At 38.4% G+C, this 25,000-nt stretch overlaps 4 protein-coding genes across 4 annotated transcripts in view; 3 read left to right on the top strand and 1 right to left on the bottom strand.

The window, feature by feature from the left end:
* Positions 1-3,061, top strand: part of LOC138862393 (uncharacterized) — a 14,568-nt gene extending 11,507 nt beyond the window's left edge. Inside the window, exon 2 of the mRNA XM_070124258.1 lies at positions 1-3,061. This exon is cut by the window's left edge and continues 1,266 nt beyond it. Coding sequence (XP_069980359.1) covers positions 1-1,719 — 1,719 coding nt within the window. The 3' untranslated portion in view covers positions 1,720-3,061.
* A 2,805-nt stretch (positions 3,062-5,866) lies between these two features.
* On the top strand, positions 5,867-13,601 carry LOC113807585 (uncharacterized). The gene is made up of 4 exons (XM_070123970.1): positions 5,867-6,147; positions 6,759-6,924; positions 10,889-11,328; positions 12,477-13,601. Exons 2-4 carry the CDS (start codon positions 6,916-6,918, stop codon positions 12,721-12,723), a joined length of 696 nt encoding a protein of 231 aa, XP_069980071.1. The 5' UTR covers positions 5,867-6,147; positions 6,759-6,915; the 3' UTR covers positions 12,724-13,601.
* A 2,105-nt stretch (positions 13,602-15,706) lies between these two features.
* On the top strand, positions 15,707-16,625 carry LOC138862266 (uncharacterized). The gene is made up of 2 exons (XM_070123969.1): positions 15,707-15,819; positions 16,389-16,625. Exons 1-2 carry the CDS (start codon positions 15,743-15,745, stop codon positions 16,621-16,623), a joined length of 312 nt encoding a protein of 103 aa, XP_069980070.1. The 5' UTR covers positions 15,707-15,742; the 3' UTR covers positions 16,624-16,625.
* A 2,368-nt stretch (positions 16,626-18,993) lies between these two features.
* Positions 18,994-20,595, bottom strand: LOC113807586 (uncharacterized). The gene is made up of 2 exons (XM_027358879.2): positions 20,387-20,595; positions 18,994-20,072 (listed from the first exon to the last, which is right to left on the bottom strand). The coding sequence occupies exons 1-2, from the start codon at positions 20,430-20,432 to the stop codon at positions 19,348-19,350; spliced, it is 771 nt and encodes a 256-aa protein (XP_027214680.2). The 5' UTR covers positions 20,433-20,595; the 3' UTR covers positions 18,994-19,347.
* Between the last annotated feature and the right edge of the window lie 4,405 nt (positions 20,596-25,000).

Below are 25,000 nucleotides of genomic sequence, written 5' to 3'. Positions count from 1 at the left end.
GAGACCAGTGATGCTTACACGACAGACAACGCCCTCGCCCACAACGCCTGGCCGACCGTTCTCGTATCCACCCCGCCTCCCGGGAGTGACCTGACCTTACAAGTCGGCCATTCTCTGCCCGTGGCGGACCATTCATCGGCCATGGCCCAACAACGTGAGGCGGTATCCTCTAACGGCAATATAATCGTCGGTCGGCCCGCTGCCCTCATCCAGCCTCCTATGAACACTCCCGGGCGCATTGTCGATGTCCCAGCCCACCCACACTTCAGGGAGGAACCCATATACATTCACAACCCACCCACTGAACCCACCCAGCCGTCCATCTTGTTCTCCCCTCATCCTATCTGGCAGCCGGAGGAACTCGGACCTCTCCTACAGTACATTGAATCGACGTACGACCCCAAACTGAGCCAGAACAGCCAGCCTTCCGTATCACACTTGCAGTCCATGATCAACTCGGGACAGGCGCCCAATGTCTTCGTCAACGACCACTTGGTTGATTACATTCGTAGTCGTCCTCACTCGAAGATTCCTCCGCTTCTCAGCAGACTCGGACAACCCCCTCGTCAGTCCATCGAAAGGGCCTCCGTCGACGCCCTTGACAAAAGCGGCCTTCGGACCGGCGGCGCGTTCGTGGCTTTGTCGGGCATCGCGTTGGCATTCGTCTTGGGCGCATACTTCCTGTTCACGGGATCAGTGGACCAAGGGAGGGGCTCTCAAGACCCTATCAAGGCTCGAGTCGAGGACGCCAAGAGGGGCCTGCGTCTGCTCATGAAGGGACTCGACGAGTATGAAGAATACCTCGACACAGAGAAAACGGAAGACGAAAGAGAGGAGTCAGAAGAAACAGATACTAACTACGACATACCCAATATTCTAAACAGAATCTGGGACAACCTCTCTTCTACTGTCAATCACATCCTAGATTACGAAAGCCACTTCAACAACGGCGCCAGAACTCCCGTCTCGAGCGACTACTCTTCCGGAGAGACTCTCTTCTCTTACTCAAGAAAACCTCACGTCATGAGTATTTTCCCGAGCTCCGAGGACAGCGAGAGCCTCGGTAATTCCGGAAACCTGATTTACACGAACGGAGGAAAAGACGCGCTCTCGTTTTCCTTCAGTGGATCAAATATCAACAATTCTACCGAGGGTTCTACCGCCAGGAACAACCAGACCATTTTCGACATCATCGCCCAGCTCAGACAAGAATACTTAGACCAAAGAGAAAAGGAAAAGGAGATGAAGGAAGTGAACACCACAACGGAAGCGTACATAACAACAGCCGATGATTCGTCGACGAACGAACCCGAAACGAACCCACCGACACACGACGCGGAGGGACAAGGAAGCGCCCTAAACGAAGAGAGATCCACCGGGATATCTTACGAGGATCCAGATGAAATGACAACGCTTTCAACCCCCTGGGAAAGCGAGTCGACCGACGGAAACGGAGATGACGAATACACAGTCGCGGACAACCTGGATTCGTCAACGCTTCAACAGGAAGACGACCAAGGAGATGTAGGGGATGACATGACCACCTTGACCTTCGCTGGACGAGATACGACCACCAGGACGACACCGACGACCACACCCTCGTCCCTGGCCCAGAAAGTCATCATTAACAATCATCTTCACGTTTATCACAACCCTGAGACTGACCCGCCAAGAAGTTCTGCATTTCTGAATAATATTCCCTTCAGAAGGCTTACCTAAAATATTTCTTGTGAATTAAGGAGATTCACTTGAGATCCATACTTTAAACCGAAGATTCACCTAACATACGTCCATAAAATGAAGGGATTTGGTAAGAAAAGTTCACCTAAAATCGAAAATGACACTTGCCTAGTTATGGCTCACATGAAATCCATCACCGTGTCTTTTTTAGATTCGCCTAATAGTTAAAACAAGGCATGTCAAAAAACCCTCTCTTTCCTCTCCTGACAAACGACTCAAATGAAACTTTCATGTGATTCACCTACTCCCTCCCATGGGAATCTCTTGACTTAGCACGACTCATCTAAATCCCAAACGACTCACCTACACCACCATAATCAAAAGACAATCGAATCATTCCACCACCTGACTCACCATCCCCCGACACACACAAAAAAATCACCTAATGCACATCCCTATCTCTCCCTGAGGCTAATTCTCGACTCCTCTTCCCTCAAACTCAACAGGAACGGGATTCTAAAGCCTCATTATTCAAAACAAAACTATAACTATGCCAATTCTTCCCTTAGAATTTACCTATCTAGTATTACTCCCACTCAACACACCTACTTCTCATCCTTCTCTCACCTTAAGACACTTTACGTAGATCCCTCCCCGCATTGACTCACCACTTAACCACTAACTTTTCCCACTCTCAAAATAAACAAGATTAATGCACAGACATCACCTAACTTTCCCACTCATATACCTCGGTGAAGGTGATAACACGTGTAGTGGTGGGTATATTAACCGCTGGACTGATGACATGACACGACGATTTTTATCATTTTGTACTATTAGGCTTAACGTAACACTAAGGACACGTGTCTCGTGAAACAGATTGCATGCTGTTGCAAGCACTCTCCCCCCCCCTCGTCATTTTTCCCAAGATTTGTACCTTTTGCAAGAGAAAGATTAGCGGGCATTATAATCTACTCGAGGAAGACAAGATTGCTACAATTGTATTATTAAGTTTTTGTGTGTGGGGTGTACAGATGTTAGCTTTAGAGACGAAATGTTTCTTTTCTTTTAGCTTCGTGTGAGTATGTATTTAGATATTCATTTCTATTCCTATATTTATTCATTTCACTCTCAGGTTACATGTTAATTTTTTGTGATAGTAATTCTATCTAGTAAATATATATTTTTTTTTCAAAGTTGCTAGCTTCCTTTTTTGTATTTATTTGATAATTAATTCCTTTTCAGGGATGAAATATGCAAGGTTTTGATACTGTAATCTAATTAAAGTTCAAAATCTATTATCTCTGCGCCTTCCTTTTAATGTGTATTACACTCAGTGATTTATTTACTCTATAACAGGGCATTATTGTTAAATACGTTATTGTTGCATTATGATTTGTTTAAATAAATTTATAAAAAAGTTAAATACTATTTACATTTACCCTAAAGTCACACTGTATTTTATTTTTGACTAGAATTTGTTTATAAAAACTCATTGTCTACAGTGACAACTTGAAAAATTACGTAAAATCTGTTTTAAACTACATATACTACAAACAAATAGCAAACACAAATCCAGGAAGATATCGAAGCCTAGTTTTTCAGTTATCTAGTTTGTGCATAACAAGTTTTTCTTCCTTACGTATATAGATAGGTAGGATATGCATAAATCTACCTATATATATCACTATATTAATTTGTATATACATGTACATCTATATATATACCTGTATACATACACACACACACACACACACACACACACACACACACACACACACACACACACACACACATATATATATATATATATATATATATATATATATATATATATATATATATACATGTGTGTGTGTGTGTGTGTTTGTGTGTGTAAAATATAAACTCGTGTTTATATTTATCTATATACTTACACATTTTTAGGACGTGTGCTGGTAGTACAGTTATATTTATCTAATATTCTCATAAACATTTTTTTATTTATTTTCTCCGTGTCAGCTGTTGCTAAAATGCGACCCAGTTTTATAACTAATTTTATCATTATCATTATTATTTCGGAAATTATGGAGACAATTCTCTATAAATCATTTTAGATCATTATTATTACCATTATAGAACAAAAAACAACGAGAAGAATACGTGAAATTGATGGCTTGTTGTTTTTGATACATTAGATATATCTCAATTAGCAATTTTTGTATATGATTTTGATATCATTAATCGTCATGAACGGAGACCTACTACAATTTGCTTTTGTCATTTGTCATCTTTTGGCTGTGAGTTGTGGCTATTATGTGGTTGTAATATAATTCTTAATCTTATAAGACCATAAGTATGCTCTTCCTGTCAGTATGTGCCGTATATGGAATTAAGAATGTTATAGGTGTGTAAGCAAAACTATTGAATTGGTCTTTTCTTATACAAATTGAATAATCTAACTATTCTCTAGCTCTATTCTCATAGATATTAAGTAATTTAATTTAAGCATAGCCCTCTAATCTAAGCAGCTATTCATATATATTTTCACGTAAGAAAATTATTAAAGTATAATTCTCCTATCTTAATCAAATGCATCATTCCAAACTACATTCAAAATTCATAATGATTCATATATACTATACTACAATAACATGTTCAAAACAACTCATTTTTCCCCAAAATAAAACAGTTTATACATACTTTCCTATCCACTTAAGCATAACAACCCCTAACACATTCATTAACCTGAAGTACAACCCTTCTACAAAAAAGAGAGAAAGAAAAAAAAAAGAAAAAAATATATACATATTTTCCACACAATTACTGCTTACTGAACTCATCAAAGAAAACTTTCCTCGCCAATCCAATTTAAGTATAGCCTTACGAGCCCCAACCCTCCTTAACTACAGCGTATTGTATGCAGTGGTTGGCTGGTCACGCCACGTGCGCCCGGCCCTGCTATTACACTTAGGAGAACCGTTATCAGGAACCACTGGATATCCTGACCTTATTTCACACCTGGGTTTCTTTTTGCGGTGTTGGGATGTATTACACACACACACACACACACACACACACATATATATGCGTGTGTGTGTGTGTACATTATATATATATATATATATATATATATATATATATATATATATATATGAATATACATATATATATATACATATATATATATATATATATATATATATATGAATATACATATATATATACATATATATATATGTATATATACATATATATTCATATATATACATATATATATGTATATGTATATATATATATATACATACATACACACACATACTGTATATGTATATATGTATATAATACACATGCATTAATACATACATACATACATATATATATATGTATATATAGACACACACATATATAGGTACACATATATATGTATATGTATGCATATATATATATATATATATGCATGCATATATACATACATATATATACATATGTATATATGCATATGTATACACACACACACACACTCATACACACATGTATATAAATACACACATATACATACATATACATATATACATACATACATACATATATATATATGTATATATACATGTATATATACTTATATATGCATACACACACACACACACACATATATATATATATATATATATATATATATATATATATATATATATATATATATATATATGTGTGTGTGTGTGTGTGTGTGTGTGTGTGTGTGTGTGTGTGTGTGTGTGTGTGCATATATCTATATTCATCTATCTAAATATATCTGTATCTAAATATATACATGCGCACAAATATCTCTAGATCTATCTATCTATCTATACGATTTTAGAGAACCCAGAATTACTGTAATATTGATTTCTAATAAAGGCATAAAAGAAGAAGGCAATTTTGCGCAATACTACCTCATAAAAAACCGTTAGTACGCACCCTATGATCACAACCGTAAAACATCACATTCCTCACAAAGAGTATAACTGATAATAGATATAAGCGCGTCATTTTGGTTCCTGCATCGTGAGAATGCCTGCGTGAGTACTTCAGATTCTCATACACTTGCATATGCTCTTACTTACACGCTATTCGACGTCCACTCACTGGCATATACACGCACATACGCACACACTCCCGCGCGCTAGTGGTTGTCGAGCGCAGACACACACACACGCACACACAGTCCTGGCTCACCAATATCTCCGGTTCCTTGTCTGTGTCAACACGCATCTCCGATCGCGCTTGTTTATTTTTGAATTTTCGAAACGATTCGATTCGTTGAATTCCGTTAAATTCCGTTTAACGTATATCTCACGAGGCTCATTCTGGTACTTTAGAAGGTGTTTTTACAGTAGCAGCATCAGTGGTGTTCTGTTTTTTCTTTTTAGCGTGGTTGTGAAAAAAGGAGTTTGTTGTTGATTCATCAATATTAACAACTGTTCTTCGTTTACATCTGCGGAAAAGGTAAGCTTTGTTCGTGTTCTTGTGTGTGTTTTAGTGTTTTTTTTGTTTACATTAGTTTATACGTGACTTGCAGGTTAACACATGGTAGGCCTATATGTTCATGTATTCAGAAACACATATCTAATGTGTAAATTTGTGTAAACAGGTAGTTTGATTGGTGAATAAGTAGACAACAAGGTATACTTATAGACAGAAACAAACAGACACACGGATAGATATCCTGATAGATTTATAGACAGACAGACAGACGCTTAGATTGGTAGATGTACAGATCGAAGGCAGAAAGACAGATAGGTAGACAGACAGAAAGACAAATATAGATACATGCATAGACAGACATACACTCGCAGATCCAGACAATAAATAAAAAAAAAATAGACGATTCACATATTCTCGTACACGCAGACAGACAGACATACACAATATATATAACCCCCCCCCCCCCCCGCGCCACTTTATCCAAACCCGACGAAAAAGCATCTCAGGATCATATATATTACAACACATATATCTCCTTGTAAACAGAACAAAACAAATGACGATCATACACACCAAATAGTTTCCGCTCTGAAGTACTGGTGGAAGGTTAACGGTTTCCTCTACCTCCTTAGGCGACTGCAGGGGCGGCGGCGGCAGGAGGAGGGAGGGAGGAGCGCGTCTTGCGGTGAAGGAGGCGAAGGAGGCGAGGAAGAAGGAGGAGAGAAAGGAGATCGGGTGTTGGAGTTGGAGTAGGAGAAAGGAAGGAAGGAGGGAGGAAGGAACGCTTCGATGGAGATGGTGAGTTTTGTGTTTGTTTGAGTTTGTGTGTGTGTGTGTGTGTGTTTGATTTTGTGTGTGTGTATGTGTGTGTTTCAGTTTGTGTGCCTGTGTGTGTGTGTTTCAGTTTGTGAGTGCCTGTGTGTGTGTGTGTGTGAGTGAGTGAGTGAGTGAGTGAGTGTGTGTGTGTGTGTGTGTGTGTGTGTGTGTGTGTGTGTGTGTGTGTGTGTGTGTGTGTGTGTGTGTGTGTGCGTGCGTGTGTGTGTGTGTGTGTGTATGTGTGTGTGTGTTTGTGTGTTTCAGTTTGTGAGTGCCTGTGTGTGTGTGAGTGAGTGAGTGAGTGAGTGAGTGAGTGAGTGAGTGAGTGAGTGAGTGAGTGTGTGTGTGTGTGTGTGTGTGTGTGTGTGTGTGTGTGTTTGTGTGTGTCTGTGTGTGTGTGTATGTGTGTGTGTGTGTGTGTATGTGTATGTGTGTGTGTGTTTCAGTTTGTGTGTGTGTGTGTGTGTGTGTTTGAGTTTGTGAGTGCCTTAGTGTATGTGTGTGAGTGAGTGAGTGAGTGTGTGTGTGTGTGTGTGTGTGTGTGTGTTTATGTGTGTGTGTGTGTGCGCGCGCGTGTGTGTACGTGTATATATGTATTTTAGGTATTGTCTATGCATGTGTATTTTTTATCGGGTGTTGGTATGGGTATGTACATATCTGTTATGACGTGGCATTTTTTCCGTGTATGGTAGATACGTGTACGTAGATAGATGGATAAATAGACCGTGAACCTCTCATGACTAAGAGATAAGAATGAAGGAAAATATCGTTATTTTTTATGTATTTTGGTATTGTTGTGTATAGATAGATAGATAAAAAATGCGATAGATACATGATTAGATATAGGAGAAAGATACAAAAAATAAAGCATTAAAGATGGCAGAAGTTGAAGAAAATAAATCTTGCTAGCATTAAGAATAGAAAGGAATAGAATAGAGAGGAAGAAGACGGGAAAAAAGAGAAGAAGAAAAAAAGAGAGATGGCAGAGAAGAAGGAATAAATCAAAACAATAATAAAGTGAAGGAAGCAAGAGGATGACAAGAGGCAAAGGACAAACAATTTAACTTTACTCTAACGGCATCGAGAGACTGGGTAGGGCCAGGGAGGGAGAGGAGGGAGGAGGGGGGGGGGAGTTTAAAGAACCGGGAACCAGAGAAGGAAGGGGGGGGAGGGGGAGGGGTGGGGTATGAGGAGCCGTGAGCCAGAGGTGGATATGAGGACGGTATGAGGAGCTAGGAATGAGTGGGTATAAGGCTTGGCAAGTGGGTAGAAGGCTGGTGAAGTGGGTATAAGGTTGGGGAAGTGGGCATAAGGCTGGTGAAGTGGGTATAAGGCTCGGGAAGAGAGTATAAGGCTGGGGAAGCGGATATAAGGCTGGGGAAGAGGGTATAAGGCTGGTGAAGTGGATATAAGGCTAGGGAAGTGGGTATAAGGCTGGAGAAGTGGGTATAAGGCTGGGGAAGTGCGTATAAGGCTGGGGAAGTGGGTATAAGGCTGGAGAAATGGGTATAAGGCTGGAAAAGTGGGTATAAGTCTGGGGAAGTGGGTATAAGTCTGGGGAAGTGGGTATAAGGCTAGGGAAGTGGGTATAAGGCTGGAGAAATGCCTATAAGTCTGGGGAAGTGCCTATAACGCTAGGGAAGCGGGTACAAGACAGGTGCAGTGGGAATAAGGCTGAGGAAGTGGGTTTAAGGCTCAGGAAGGGGGTATAAGGCCGGGGAAGTGGGTATAAGGCTGAGGAAGTGGGGATAAGGCTATGAAAGTGGACATGAAGATAGGGGAAGGAATGGAGTAAAGACGGGGAATTGGGGTATGAGGAGACGGGAGGGAATGAGTGTAGAGGTGGAGGGTGGGGAAGCGAATATAAGGATTAGGGAGGAAATGAGGGATAAAGAGGGAAGTGGGGGAGGGAATATGAGGATCAGGTATGAGGAACTTGGAGGGAGTGAAGGCACGGAGATGGAGATGGCAGAATGAGGATCAGGGAGGGTATGTGAGTAGGGGTATGAGAGAGAGGAGAAGGGAGCCCTGAAGCCAACATACCCGTTGCTCGCTCGGTACATGCCCCCCCCTCCCTTCCAGTTCTTTCCTCCCACTAACCCCCCTCCCCCTCTGCCTGCTCTACCCTACCCCCCCTATTTAACTCCTCCCAAATAGGGTATCTTCTGCCGCTGACGGGGTAACCTGTTACTATCATTACTTACGGTATTAAAGGGATAAAATGAGGTAATTTAAAAAACAAGTTACTCTCTCACGTTCGTATTTATATTAGGTTAGTTTATTGAATTATTCTGTTCCTATTTGTTAAATTCCAAATTATTATTATGTTCTATTCGTGTGTATTTATTATTATTTGCTTTTTCATATTGTTATTATGTCTTTATTGATATTTAAACATAATCATCATGTAGATACTACTCTATTTTTTCCTTATCAATTGTTCAATGTACTTATTATTGCCATCATTGTCATTATCAAGCATCATAATTTACCAATTCTGTAATGATTTGCTATATCTTCATCATTTAATTTACAAGATATGAATCGAAACAGATGCTAGTAATTGATAAGGAAAATTATATAGTTAATTAATGACATTAACAGTGATATCAATAATCAGGATAACTATAAAAAATAATAATGATACGATTATGAAAATGGAAATAGCATTAAACGAGCATCAAGAACATTACTATTATTTATTTTATTTACCAGACCAGAGACATCAGTCAAAGCCCTTAAAAACTAACTTAAATTAAAGGAGGAAATATGAACGTGTTATACATGTATATTCTTAACAATTAAGAGATTAATTTTCTGCAAATAACGCCGTGTTTTAATCTTATTCATGGTTAAAAATAAGACTAATGTTCAGCTGTCAGGTATTAAAGAAAGATTCCTTGTTTGCAAATATTAGGATTAGAGACGGAGAATCTGCAACTATCAATGAACCAATCGTTTTAATTATAGCAACTTAGATAGGATTTTGTCAAAGGCAAGATTGAAGGTTGTTAAATCCTGCTTGGTTTTCGGCATTTGACCTGCAGTAAGAATAAAGATCATGCTGTTAATATGCCATAAGACCTGTACTTGTGTTTATTTTTATTTTATTTTTTTTATTTTTTTAATTCCTCGACTGTCATTAGATTATAAACAATAATCAAGGAATATGGAGCTCATTAAAACCGAGTTGAGTAAGAGATAACGGTAACATCCATCTTCCATCAATATTAAACAACCTCTTATAATCATATTTCCACATTTTTTCTTGTGTTTTCCTACTAACGAAAATTAACACAAGAGGGCTAAATCTTGTTTTATGGCTCCCACGTTATGTTCTGCTTCGGGGAAAAGATACAGATATGCAAACACTTCTCTGCTACTTGACCTGTATCTATTGCCTTACCCGAAGAGAGAAATTCAGGCTGCATTTTGATTTGAATTTAATTTTATTAATCTTTACTATTGATTATTATGTTATTGTTATCTCTGATGTTATTGTTATTGTTATTTCTACTTCTCATTGTTATTATCTGTATATCATTATCGTGGTATAACTAACATTTAATGTGTCACCATCAATGGAGTCATCATTAATACAGTTGGTAATACATATGGTTATGGGAATGGTAATAATAATAATAATGATGAAACTGCTACTACTATTATTACTGATAATGATAATAATGATGATTGTGGCGATGGCAGTCATAGTTATATGAGAATGATAGTGAAAATAATAATGATGAGAATAATTATAAAAATAATATTAATAATAATAATAACATGATTAGTACTAATACAAATACTGTTATCAATAGTGTTACTACTAATGAAGATGATAATAATAATAGCAATCGCAATAACAATTACTTTGGTAATAATGATAATGAAAACAACACTAACCTTCCCAACGAACATTCACACCGACCTCTCCAAATTCCAGCCCAGAACGATGCTCTTCGTGACCGCCCTGCTCTCGCTGTCGACCCTGTGCGCGGCGACGGAAGACAAACCGGAAGCTGCAATGCTCCGACAGTTCGGGCCTTACGGACGCAGCCCCGACTTCCAACGGAACTCCCGCAACGACCGGAGGCGACCCAACGACGACTACAAACTGGACGACCTCTACGCCAACCACAACTTCGAGAAGGGGGACTTCGACAGATTCGGCGACTTGGGTCATGGCGGCCAGGACTTCGGCGATAATTACTTCGGAAATGATGAAGGATTCCCGAGTGGCGGGTCCTACAGGCAGCAGGATAACGGGGTGAGGTCGGGCGGGTCCTTCGAGAGGATTTCGAGGCCTGGGCTGAACCGCCGGGCAGGATATACGGACACTCTTGACTACGGCCGGCGGGGGATCGAGAGGAGTGGAGGCAGTAGGTCGGTATTCATTTATTAATATATTACTTTATTTATGAATTTAAAAAACGCACAGTATATTTCCTTAGACTAAATTTTGTATAATTATCATTCTCTCTTAACCCCAGATTGCCTGGAATATTTGTTCGCTGTAGTTTTGTTTTGTGAAAAGTCTCTTTACATAGATGGCGCCACAAAGGCTTTTGCTACCTCACCTGATTTCACCTTTTATTGAGCTTTTAGTGTTTTCTTTGTAGTGCTATCAATATCGGTGTTGTTCTTAGCATTATATACATTATAATTATTATAGGGATATACATTAGCAATAAAGGATGATAAACTAAAAAAAAGGTAAAATGGTGAGTCAAGTAGTATTAGTAATTGACTAATTGGTAACTAAATACTTGTGGAGCCATCTATGAGTAAAGACAATTAATAAACTCATAGTGGGCATGGGGTGGCAATAAGCTAAATTCTTTTGTTTATGATGCATTACTCTTTTCTCAATGTTTTTGTCTTATAGTTTCATTCTCTAATCTATTCGTCTAATTCATTTGATAATGCTTTACTGTATTTCTTCCTTAGTTATGCTTATCCTTTCTTATTTCTATTCATCTGTGCAATTTATTTACCAATAATATATCGCCCAAATCATCATGTTAGGGTCGGAGTACGAAAAATTACTTTATTTTTATTATTTACATATACCACGTCTTACCAACGGCTGCTTTATAGATTGTATAGCGATTTTTGCACAAACAAATTACTTAATCTTCTTCAACCGTCACTGTCCACCTCAACCAAACGATTCTCCACTATAACCTCCTCCCCCTCTCTCTCCCCAATATCCTACATGATAACCATTTCTTTATCTCCATCAACCGTCACTTTAATTCTTGTCCGAATTTTATCCATCCTTTTTAATCTCCCCTTTCACCTCTGTCTGTCTGGCTGTCTCTTTCTCTCTCCTCTCTCCTCTCTCTCTCTCTCTCTATATATATATATAGTATATATATATATATATATATATATATATATATATATATATATATATATATCTTGCTCTCTCTCTCCCTCCAATCGCCATTCTCATTGTACATCATTGTACACCCCCAACCAAACCGACCTTTAACCACCCATTTACTCTCCCTCTCCCTCCCTCTCTACAGCGGCAACAACGGGAGTATCGACGTCTATAGCATCCTAGCCCTGGGACTCTTCGCCGCCTTCCTGGGCTACATCGTCTACTACTACATCAGCGTCAACGGAGGCGGCAGGTCCTTCGAGGGGCTTGGAGGAGAAGCCATGACGAGAATCCTTGAGGACGTGACGAAGGGGATCGAGAGATGGGCCCTTTTAGAGCTGTTGCCTGATGCCTTGGAGGGTTTTGATATTTCCAGGTTGTTGAGTCGATAAGTGGGTTTCATGTTGTAAGTTGTTGTGAATCATATTTTGTCTTAGTGGGATTTTATATTAATGTTATTCTTGTGTTAGTGAGATTTTATATTAATGTTATTCTTGTGTTTAGTTTATTTTATTATTATTTTTTTTTTTTTGTTAGTCTCTTTTTGAGCTGGTGCCCGATAATCTGGTTGGCCTCTGATATTTCCAGGTTGTATTTTGATTTGATATTTTTGTGTTGTTCTTTGCTGACTTATTGGTTATACTTTCTTGCCTTTTCTGAGTCGCTGCCCGAAAACCTGGATTAGTTCGATATTTCCAGGTTATTTAATCGACGAATGTTAAATTGTTATTTGCTTAAAGTTGGGTCGTTAGCTTGTTATATGTTATTTTTGTTATTATTGAGTTATTTGTTATTTAACTATGAGTTTATTTGTTTCTGCTGTTAGAGTCACGTGTTTTTGTATATCATTATAACGATGAAATCCTGTTCTATATATTTCATAGTGAGATATATATGACATTATACTGAACTAATCAAAATCACGTTTTAATGCTAATAACTTTGAATGTTTTGTATTATGAAGCAGTGTCATAGTAAGAGTAATAATACTATGACGATCACGTTTCGGACTCAAACTGAACTCCTATTCTAGTGCGAGTTTTTTTTCATTTTGATTTTACATACATACTGCCTCTCTGCATTGTATAACATAACTTAATACCATGTATCATATCAGCGCCAGTTTTAATTGTTTAAGACATGAAACATTCCTCATATGTGATTTTCAGTGGCATTCATATATGTTAAGAAAAATACATTAAATATTTCTTTCACACTGCGCAATACTCATACTCAAAAGCAAGTTCGACCAAAAAAAAGAACTTGAAAATTTCATGAGAATTCATATACGTTATATATACACATACCTATGGATATATAGGCCTACATGTATGTCTTTTCCAGTTATCCATGAATCCAACATGGGCATTGCTAGATATAACTAATAAAATTTTGAAAAGCAATATCTTTTTTCATGTTCCTTGAAACTTACAGATATATCATTATATATATATATATATATATATATATATATATATATATATATATATATATATATATATATATATAACTGTGCTAAGAATGTAATGAAACTTCTAGGTTAATATTTCCTGAATTAAATCTATCATTTCTTTATCATTTTAAATTTGATTTCACTTTATCATCTCAGAATGTAGTAAGTGACATTACATACGCACATCACGAGAAAAAATAACATATCCAATAACACAACGGATTAAGGATTGTGAATGTAATAACAAGTGACAGAAAAATCAGATGATGATGATGATGATAGCAACAATAAGAGAGATAGAGCTGATGATGATAAAGAAGACATTCATATAAATAATTACGTATCATAATGATAAATGTAATGATGAATGTAATAATAAGTGACAGAAAAATCAAATGATGGTGATAACAACAATAAGAGAGATAGAGATGATGATGATAAAGAAGACAATAAAAATAATTACTTTTTATTATAATGATAAAAAAGGAAGAGTAACGGTTAAATTTGATAAAAATAGATAAATAGATACTATCTTTTCAAACACTCTTGGGTAGCGGCCATCCGTTAAAAGGAAGGAAGGGAGGAAGAAAAAGAACAAAGATGGAAGTATAAGAAGAGGAAGAAGTGTAAGAATGTTAAGGGGAAGACATAGAGGTAGAAGGAGAGGAAGAAGAAATAGAAGAATAAGAAAAAATAGATGAGGAAGCGGAAGAAGACAAAGGAAAAAGTGAAAGAAGAAAAAAGGAAAAAAAAGAGAAAGAAGGAATAATTCGCGGAGAGAACGAAGAAGAAACAAACGAAACAAAAGAGGAAGAAGGAGAATAAAAAAAAACGAGGAGGAAGCGGAAAAAGAAAAGAAAAACAAGAAAGCAGGAATAATAAAAAAAGGAGAGAACGAAGAAGAAACAAAAGAGGAAGAAGGAGAATAAGATAAAAAAGAAAAGAAAAAAATGCAAGACGTTACCCTGACACACAATACAGCATAGTCAGCAGAGTTTACCGTCAAGCTTGGCCGACCTCTGTGTATTCTGAAGAGAGCGGAGAGTTCAAATACTTCTCTTGTTCACCGTGTTCTTGCAGTCCAGTGTTCAATAGGAGCTCCTGATAACAACACTCCATTTCGGTGTCCTGGCGACGTAGGACTTCTGAACATGAAGAGTCCTTTGTTAATCCTTCCCTAAGAGGTTAAGAAAGGGGTTTTGTGAGGCGGTCGAGAAGATAGACGAAAGAGGATAGAAGAAGAGGGAGAAAAAGATATTTTATTATTGGTTTATACTGTTTCGTGTCTGAGGAAGCGGTGTGAAGTTGCAAAACAGGTGTGTGTTTTTTTATTTTGTTATTTTTTTTGTGTTCTGTATTTATTTATCTATTTTTTCATTTTTTTCTCAAAGTAATCGGATACGAGTGTGTATTTTTCTACATTGGCATATATAGACATCGTATATATATATATATATATATATATATATATATATATATATATATATATATATATATATATATATATTTCTTTTTAAGTGATCTGATAGTCCAAATCCATGTATGTTTACTTTAGGGATGTAAATGGGAAACGACATCTGGTGCGTTGAAGATATCTGTGTGTGTGTGTGTGTGTGTGTGTGTGTGTGTGTGTGTGTGTGTGTGTGTGTGTGCTTTATAATCGAATATATATAAAAACATGTCATTTATGAAAATGAACAAATTATCTCTGCGTCGTACATTTCTTTTTCATTCAACCAGAATAACAAGTAAAACAAAAACCCAACCATAAACACACACACACACACACACACACACACACACACACACACACACACACACACACACACACACACACACACACACGCACACACACACACACACACACACAACCCTCCATATTCACCAACCTTTCATTCCGTGTCAATCTCCTCCCTCAGTTAAAAAAAACAACAACAACAAAAAAATCGAAAACAAAAATGGTCGACCCCCAAGCCTGGCTGACGGACCTCTGGGCTGACAGATCGGACAGGGATGGCTACGGCTACGATGACAGGTTAGTGGAGAAGGAGTTATGTGAGGTTGTTATTTTTTTTTCGTGATTGCTTTGTTTCGGTGTTGTGATGACGATGTGATGGAATTGTGGTGGTGGAAATTATTATGTTGTTGATATAGCGATGATGATGATACTGCTAATGACGATGATGTTATTACTAATATTTTTTCTACTAACAATAATGGCAATAATAATGATGATAATATATATATACACATATATATACATATACATATACTATGTTTATGCTTATATATACGCATACATACACACACACACACACATATACACATACACATATAAAAATGCATAGACACACATATACACATACACATATAAAAATGTATACACTTACATACATATATACAAATACACATAAAAATGCATACACTCACACACATATATACACATACAAAAATACAAACACAAACAAGTCTGTATTCACCTACACACATGCCCATTCCTCTAAAAAAAAACAACAACAACAACATTAACCACCCAATCACCTATCCAATCACCCCCCCCCCCAACCACACCCCTAACCCCCCAATCCCCAACTTTTCCAACAGTGGCTACGGGGGCGGCGGAGGCTACGGCAAAACGGCTATCGACGCTTTCTCCCTCCTCGCTCTCGCCTCCTTCCTCTGCGTCCTCACGTACCTCGTTTGGTGGTGCATCCAGGACCCGACGCGGTGCACGTGCAAACGGAGGAGAGATTTCGGCGAGGGCGTGGATGCTGTGATGGAGGTGGTGTTGGCGTTGCTCGAGAGGGGGGTGAAGGTGTGGGAGAGCGTGGGAGAGTGAGGTGTGTGTGTGTGGGGGGGGGGGGTGAGAGTGAGGTGTGTGTGTGGGCGGGGGGGGGTGAAGGTGTGGGAGAGTGAGGTGTGTGTGTGGGCGGGGGGGGGGTGAAGGTGTGGGAGAGTGAGGTGTGTGTGTGGGCGGGGGGGTGAAGTGTGTATGGGGGGGGGGAGTGAGGTGTGTGTGTGTGGGGGGGGGGGTGAAGGTGTGGGAGAGTGAGGTGTGTGTATGGGGGGAGTGAGGGAAGGGTTGTGGGTTTTGGAAGTACGTGAGGGAGTGAGGGAGAGGGAAAAAGGAGAAGGAGAAGAGGAGAGAGAGAGAGAGAGAGAGAGAGAGAGAGAGAGAGAGAGAGAGAGAGAGAGAGAGAGAGAGAGAGAGAGAGAGAGAGAGAGAGAGAGCAGTCAGATAGGTAGATAGATTAGGGGAAAGACACAAAACAATAAGGTTGAAGAAAGTAGATAGACGAATATATAGATAGAGGTAGACAAGAAGAAGAGGGGATATTAATTTCACAAATATGTAATGTATAGATGGATATTCTAAATGTACAATATTTCTTAAATAAAAAAATGAGTTCCTTTTTTTTAGTTTGACAATTCTTTCCCCTTTCCTTAAAAAAAAAACAATGACAAAATAGTAATGCTGACAACAATGATGAAGAGGGTTGTGATAATGATATGACTAATATTTTTAGTAATTCTGGTGATAATGATAATAATTACCAAAAACAATTACATTAGCTGCAAAATACGTGATACTGAAAATGAGAGCAATATTAATATAATTTATGATAATGTTCACGTCAATATGACAATGTAAATATCATCTTTGTAATTATATTTATCATGATAGGATTGATAATGGTGATAATAATTATCTTTATATGAATAATGGCATTAAATATTGATAATCAAAGATATTTCGATGTGCCAATATGTATAACATAAATGTATCCTTCATAAATGAATAAGTAAACACACACACACACACACACACACACACACACACACACACACACACACACACACACACACACACACACACACACACGCACACATACACCATGTCTGCCTATATGTATACGTATCACTAAACACACAACCTCCGATCACATCCCAAATAGCACACCTGCAAGATATCCCACACCAGCTTCTTCCGGCCCGTGACAAGAACCCAGTGATCAGCATACTATAGCCATTGTGAAGACGTGAGCTGGTTAAATACAGAGCACTTTGATAACCCAACAAGGAACCACCTCTTTCTCACGTACGGGGTTCATGCTAGGAAGTGCCTGGTCTGGGGCTGTTGGGCTGGTGAATGTTTGCCAAATGGAGGAATTGGTGGTATTGGTAATTCTGTGGTATTTTCTGTTTGGCGTTTTTGGATTAATTAATGATTTTGTAATTGGGGAATTGGTGGTATTGGTCATTTCGTGGTAGCTTCTGGTTAAAGTTATTGGATGAATTAATGGCCTTGTAATGGGGGAATTAATGGTATTGATAATTTCATGGTAGTTTGTGAATGAAGATACTGTTTCATAATGGTTGAATTGATGGTATTGGTAGTTCAGTGGTAGTTCGTGTGCTTTACCTACTGTTTAATGATGGTTTTGTTATGGTTGAATTGGTAGTATTGATCATTTAAAGGTCATTGGCAGTTAAAACTGTCAGTCAAAACCTTTTATTATTCATTTATTTATTTTTAATGGTTGGACTAATGATGTCAATAGTTTAATTCTGTGGTTTGTATCGTTGAATAGTATATAACCTTCGAATGGTTTAATAACAGAATTACATACGTTTATTATAAAACAGATGCAGTTGATTATCGTTATCATTGTTATTAGTTTTAATGGATCAGTATATGCTATCGTGTTTGTGAAAAAAATGGATATCTGATTTTTCACCTTGATAGACATGTTATTTGAGGAACATTTATCTCTATCAGTTGCATTCCACATGAACACAAATCATATACATACGGGCGCCCATCTTAACTGTCCAGGGTTCACTGTATCTTCATAGTATATCACTGAATTCCCAAAACGGTTTAATCTATTGTATGTCTTCAGGAAGTCAATAAAATTGGTAATATTGCTGTATCAAACGATATTCATAATTTCTCATTAATGCACTTATTTCCCTAAAAGAATAAATAAATAAATATTATGATTTTCATTATATTGGTCATTTATACTACCATATTAACCATTATTATCAGTATCATGATAAGAGTATACTATCTGCTATTGCATCCCTATTATTAAAATAGCATCAGTGTCACATTTTTTATTAATAAAATCACCACAGAATTAGTAATCTGTTATTTGGCTTCATCTGATTCTTTGCTGTAAAGGTATAAATAAACAATGAGATAATTCAACTAAAATTTTATTCATAGATCTTGTACTTGATGCATAATAATACAGGACATTCAAGAGAAAACATGTCTTTTTAGAAATACAATTCGGGTCATGGCACCTTAATATTAAATGAAATCTTAATTTGACTATATTACACGATGAATAATGAATCGCAGTCATTTCATACTAACACACAATTACCATCTATTATAGAAGAGAAATCTGCACAACATACGAAACACAACTAGCATCCATTGCAAAAATATCAGAAAAAAATATATACATAACATATGCGATAATCACATAAAAAATAATGCCCAATTCAACAGCAGTTCCCTAATTGACTATTTTCTCAATCTTTCATTTAATTACATCGTTAAGAGATAAATAAGATAGGCTATAAGGGAACCGACAATTAACAGCCCAAGAAGAGAAAATCCATAGAGCGTATCCTTGCCGTAACCGCCCTTGGCCGACCTCCGTTTTCTTTGGTGCGAGAGGGTAGACGATGCTATTTTCGCCTGCGTTTCCTCGTCCATGTTAGAATCTCCTTTTCTTTGAGTAGGTCTTTCTCCTTCCTCTCTTGCGTAGGGGTTATAATCCTCTTCGAACTCGAAACAGGAACTAAGAGCCTTGAAGAACTTCACGGGGACCGAACGGGGTTTGAGATTGATCAAATTGATGAGAAGTTCCCCACCGTCGATGAAACTATTCGTCGCCTCCATCAGCGTCGCGTCGGACACTCTCTCTCTGAATACCTTGGTCAACCACTTGCCTCCCACGAACGGTATGGTCGAGAACACGCAGTCTAGAATCACTTCGACCTCCTCCTTCGGGGATTCTCGCCTTCCGTCCATACTTTCTTCATCCGTGTCCTTATTCCAATCTTTATCTCCATCGCCCGGTCCATTATTCGTATCTCCTGGGACAGCGAGACTCTCACCCCCCGTAATATCTTCATGAACGCCTTCCTTTTGGCAGATAGGATCGCCTGGGGGGCAAGGAGGAGGCTGGGGATTCTCGTCAGGATACGAAGGGGCGTCCGAGAGTCCCGTTGTCGCCGGAAGGATCTTCAGGAGGAGCACAAGCGACCCTGGAATGTGAGAACGTTGATTGGCTGATCCGAGAAAGGGGATTGGTGTTCGTGATCTGCTTACTGGAAATGATCTTATGTACTTGATACGAATGAAGTATGATCTTCATTAACCTAAATTGATAACTTGAAATGATATTATGTACTTGATACGAATGAAGTATGATCTTAATTAACCAAATTTGATAAATAGTATCATTAAATTATACATAGTACCCAGCTGAGCTATTTATATTTAATGATTCATTATGTATGGTTATCACAGAGCTGTAAGGAAGTAAAAGAAAACCTTAGGAAAAAATCTACTAACTTACCATAGATCACCAGTCTTCCACGCCATCTGCCAAACACACCTTCCATTTTCAGTTTTCAAAACAATATAACTTATTCAAATGCCTTCTCCGCCTTTAAAACATTTACTTTCCCGGAAGGAAACGCACACAACACGAGGTCTCTACCACTGCAGAGTCGCGCGCGAGAGTCTAGCGCCCTCTGACGTCTGCAGTCTGCCCGAACCCCCGCGTCTGCCACCACTGGGCAGGTCAGCTGATCGAGAGCTCTTCGGGGGGTGTTGCCAAATTTCGAGAGGAACTTTACCGATTTTATTTTGCATATGTTAATATTACAAGATATATTAGAATGCATAAAGAATGGTATGTATACTGAAAAACTATATTCAACTTTCTTTAGGTCATTTAAGTAGTGTTTCTTTCTTGCTTTGTGATTGAGAGGAAGTAAAAGGAAGGAAGTGCTGTATCTGGCATCACCATCCAGCAAAAGGTTCTGGCGTTGGCGTAGTAATAGCACGATCGGAATAGTGTAAACATAGCCACAGGTGCTCCTAAACACACGTTGGGTGAAGGCGTGCAGTCTTCTCGGAAGCTTAAAGATAACACACTGCGTCCATATTACCAATAAAACATTTTTTTTTAGAGTACATGATCTTTTAGTATTTGACTCTCTCATACTTGTAGAAAAGGGTATGAATGATAATTAATATATTCACAATACAAGATGATGGATTTGATCTGTGTCGAATATATATCTCCGTTAGAAATACACGTTGACCATTATTATTTCTGAAGATGTATTCGAAACCCGTCAAATCCATTTCTTATACTGTTGAAGATAATTCTCATTCATACCTTTTCTACATTTGTCAACATGAATAAGGTGTCTCTTATACTTAATCTGTTTTAGGTTTGGTTGCCGCAATGTGTCTATGGACTGTTCAGGTTAGCACATACGGCCCCGGTGTGAATAGCGGGACAGAAAACAAATATTTTCGTGTTACACTGGACATGGTTTAGTAACTGCCTTTAGGGAAATACGGAAGTAATAGTAATTTTCTCATTTTAATAGGGAATCAAAGTATTTGCAATAGGTTAATGTGTTGGCATTAATAAGAACACTTCAACCTGATACTTCATTCGAGATCATCAGTAAACAACAATAATAAGAGCTTACTCAAATTAACATTGCACATGAAATTAAAAATGATAGAAGGATTAAAGAAACAAAACGAATTTATATTTATCAAAGTAAAATGCCAGTTTAAAAGCCCGAGGGGTAATCAACTAGGAATTACATGTGTTCATCCCTGGTCACTCCACACACGTAACTAAGCAAACATTGGTTTCCTGGCGACGCCATGTCCAAATACAAGTGACATGACAAACACGTTAACTTCCCGTCTCCATTAGGAATCAGAGGTTGTAGAACGGACATCTTAGCATCTGCTATCTACTACAGAGGTGACCGTGACATAATTATGTATCAGAAGTCTACTATGGTTATTATTTGGGTCATAACGATACTAATTTTGGTAAAATACTTCTAGAATAGGAATATTAATGATGATTATGGGATGATTAAGATACAAGGCAAGGATAGGAATGGTAATTATGATACTAGGGTTATGGTAAGAATGGTAATTATGATAACTTGGTAGTGATAATGGTAATTATGATACCATGGTAATGATAATGGTAATTATGATACCATGGTAATGATAATGGTAATTATGATACCATGGTAATGATAATGGTAATTATGATACCATGGTAATGATAATGGTAATTATGATACCATGGTAATGATAATGGTAATTATGATACCATGGTAATGAATATGGTAATTATGATACCATGGTAATGATAATGGTAATTATGATACCATGGTAATGATAATGGTAATTATGATACCATGGTAATGATAATGGTAATTATGATACCATGGTAATAATGGTAATTATGATACTAGGGTAATGATAATGGTAATTATGATACCATGGTAATGATAATGGTAATTATGATACCATGGTAATGATAATGGTAATTATGATACCAGTGTAACGATAAGAATTGTGATTATAATAGTAGGGTAACGATAATGGTAATTATGATACCATGGTAATGATAATGGTAATTATGATACCATGGTAATGATAATGGTAATTATGATACCAGTGTAACGATAAGAATTGTGATTATAATAGTAGGGTAACGATAATGGTAATTATGATATAAGGTAGTGATAATGGTAATTACGATACCTGGGTAATGATAAGAATGGGAATTATGATACCAAGGTTTGTTAAGAATGGTAATTATGATACCAGGGTAATGATAATGGTAATTATGATACCAGGGTAATGATAATGGTAATTATGATACCAGGGTAATGATAAGAATTGTGATTATAATAGTAGGGTAACGATAATGGTAATTATGATACCAGGGTAATGATAAGAATAGTTAATAAGAGTTTAAAGATAATGACAATGACGTTGATATAGATATTTTCATTTAATTATCCCATAAAAGTCTAAGCTCATTAATGATGGTATTTATAGGTGTTAGAGATGAGAATTACGGAAATTATGTGAATGATTATAAAGGTAATGATAATGACAATGACAGAAAGAGAGAGAGAGAGAGAGAGAGAAAGAGAAAGAGGGAGAGGGAGATGGAGAGAGAGAGAGAGAGAGAGAGAGAGAGAGAAAGAGAGAGAGAGAGAGAGAGAGAGAGAGAGAGAGGAGAGAGAAAGAGAGAGAGATAGAGAGAGAGAGGGGGGGGGGGGAGAGACATAAAGCTGGGAATGATAATAATGGTAGTAAAGGTAATAATGGTGGGAGGGTAGGTAATGATGGTGACAGCGACGAAGTGAAAATGATAAAGCTGGTGATCAAGTGATGGCAAAAAAGAGTCATAATCATAATGGTAAAGGTAAAGGGATAATAAGTATGAACAGCATCATCAAACAACCATAACCATCACCACAACCCCCTCCCATCCCCTAAGAACCCCTATTCACAACCCCCTCCCATCCCCAAACAACCACATATCCACAACCCCCCATCCCATCCCCACCCTTACAACCCCCATTCACAACCACGCCCAACATACCACATACCCACCACTCCTCCCCACCCCCCGCTACCACCAAACAACACACCCCCAACCACCCCCATCCTTAACAACCTCACAACCCACATTTATTCATCCCTAGAAGCTCCATCTGAGTTTCGGGTCAGCGCACACACAACCTTCCCCTCCCCCCCATCCCCCCCACCCCTCTGCCTCGGGTATCGAAGCCTGTTACCCGCCCGAGAGAGCGAGAGGAGAGAGAGAGAGAGAGAGAGAGAGAGAGAGAGAGAGAGAGGAGAGAGAGAGAGAGAGAGAGAGAGAGAGAGAGAGAGGGAGAGAGAGAGAGAGAGAGAGAGAGAGAGAGAGAGAGAGAGAGGGAGCGAACTAGAGAGAGAGAGAGAGAGAGAGCGAACTAGAGAAAGAGAGAGAGAACGAACTAGAGAGAGAGAGAGAGAGAGAGAGAGAGAGAGAACTAGAGAGATAACTAGAGAGAGAGAGAGAGACCTAGAGAGAGAGAGAGAGAACTAGAGAGTAGAGAGAGAGAACTAGAGAGAGAGAGAGAGAACTAGAGAGAGAGAGAGAACTAGAGAGAGAGAGAGAGAGAGAGAGAGAGAGAGAGAGAGAGAGAGAGAGAGAGAGAGAGAGAGAGAGAGAGAGAGAGAGAGAGGAGGGAGAGAGCGGGAGAAAAAGACAGAGAGCGAGAGAGAGAGAGAACTAGAGAGAGAGAGAGAGAGAGAGGGAGAGAGAGAGAGAGAGAGAGAGAGAGAGAGAGAGAGAGAGAGAGAGAGAGAGGAGAGAGAGAGAGTGAGAAGGAGGTAGAGAGCTGGAGAAAAAGACAGAGAGAGAGAGAGGAGCGAGAGAGAGAGGGGAGAGAGAGAGACAGAGAGAGAGAGAGAGAGAGAGAGAGAGAGAGAGAGAGAGAGAGAGAGAGAGAGAGAGAGAGAGAGAGAGAGAGAGAGAGAGAGATGAGGTAGAGAGCTGGAGAAAAAGACAGAGAGAGAGAGAGAGAGAGAGAGAGAGAGAGAGTGAGAAGGAGGTAGAGAGCTGGAGAAAAAGACAGAGAGAGAGAGAGAGCGAGAGAGAGAGAGAGAGAGAGAGAGAGAGAGAGAGAGAGAGAACTAGAGAGAGAGAGAGAGAACTAGAGAGAGAGAGAGAGAGAGAGAGAGAGAGAGAACTAGAGAGAGAGAGAGAGAGAGAGAGAGAGAAGGATGTGTCGATAGGCCTCGGGTTCAAGGAAGCGAGGCTGTTGGTCTCATTTCGCATTCGGGGAATTACTTTTGGAAGTAGAGTAAGTGTGTGTGGGTGGGGGTGTTTGTTTCTGTGCGTGTGTTTGTTTGTTGTGTGTGTGTATTTATGTGCGTGTGTTTGTTTGCCTCTGTGTGTTTGTTTCTATGTGTATTTGTTTATGTGCGTGTGTTTGTTTGCCTGTGTGTGTTTGCATCTGTGTGTTTGTTGTGTGTACTTGTTTGTGTGTGATGCAAGTAAAACAATAAAAACGTAAATATTTATTTGAATGTTATCCTTATTTATGAAAGCATATATTCACAAAATTAAAAGAAG

Source organism: Penaeus vannamei, chromosome 8 (assembly GCF_042767895.1).
Source record: "Penaeus vannamei isolate JL-2024 chromosome 8, ASM4276789v1, whole genome shotgun sequence".
Taxonomy (NCBI): domain Eukaryota; kingdom Metazoa; phylum Arthropoda; class Malacostraca; order Decapoda; family Penaeidae; genus Penaeus; species Penaeus vannamei.
Note: the sequence above shows the minus strand (reverse complement) of the source record. Positions and strands in the feature narration are given on the sequence as shown.

Bases quoted from the DNA above. Each gene is read 5' to 3' on its own strand.
- LOC113807585 (XM_070123970.1), top strand. The intron at 11,329-12,476 runs GTCGGTATTCAT...CCCTCTCTACAG, and splicing joins GAGAGGAGTGGAGGCAGTAG to CGGCAACAACGGGAGTATCG.
- LOC138862266 (XM_070123969.1), top strand. From the start codon at position 15,743: ATGGTCGACCCCCAAGCCTGGCTGACGGACCTCTGGGCTGACAGATCG. The intron at 15,820-16,388 runs GTTAGTGGAGAA...CTTTTCCAACAG, and splicing joins GGCTACGGCTACGATGACAG to TGGCTACGGGGGCGGCGGAG.
- LOC113807586 (XM_027358879.2), bottom strand. From the start codon at position 20,432: ATGGAAGGTGTGTTTGGCAGATGGCGTGGAAGACTGGTGATCTATG. The intron at 20,073-20,386 runs GTAAGTTAGTAG...CTCACATTCCAG, and splicing joins TGGAAGACTGGTGATCTATG to GGTCGCTTGTGCTCCTCCTG.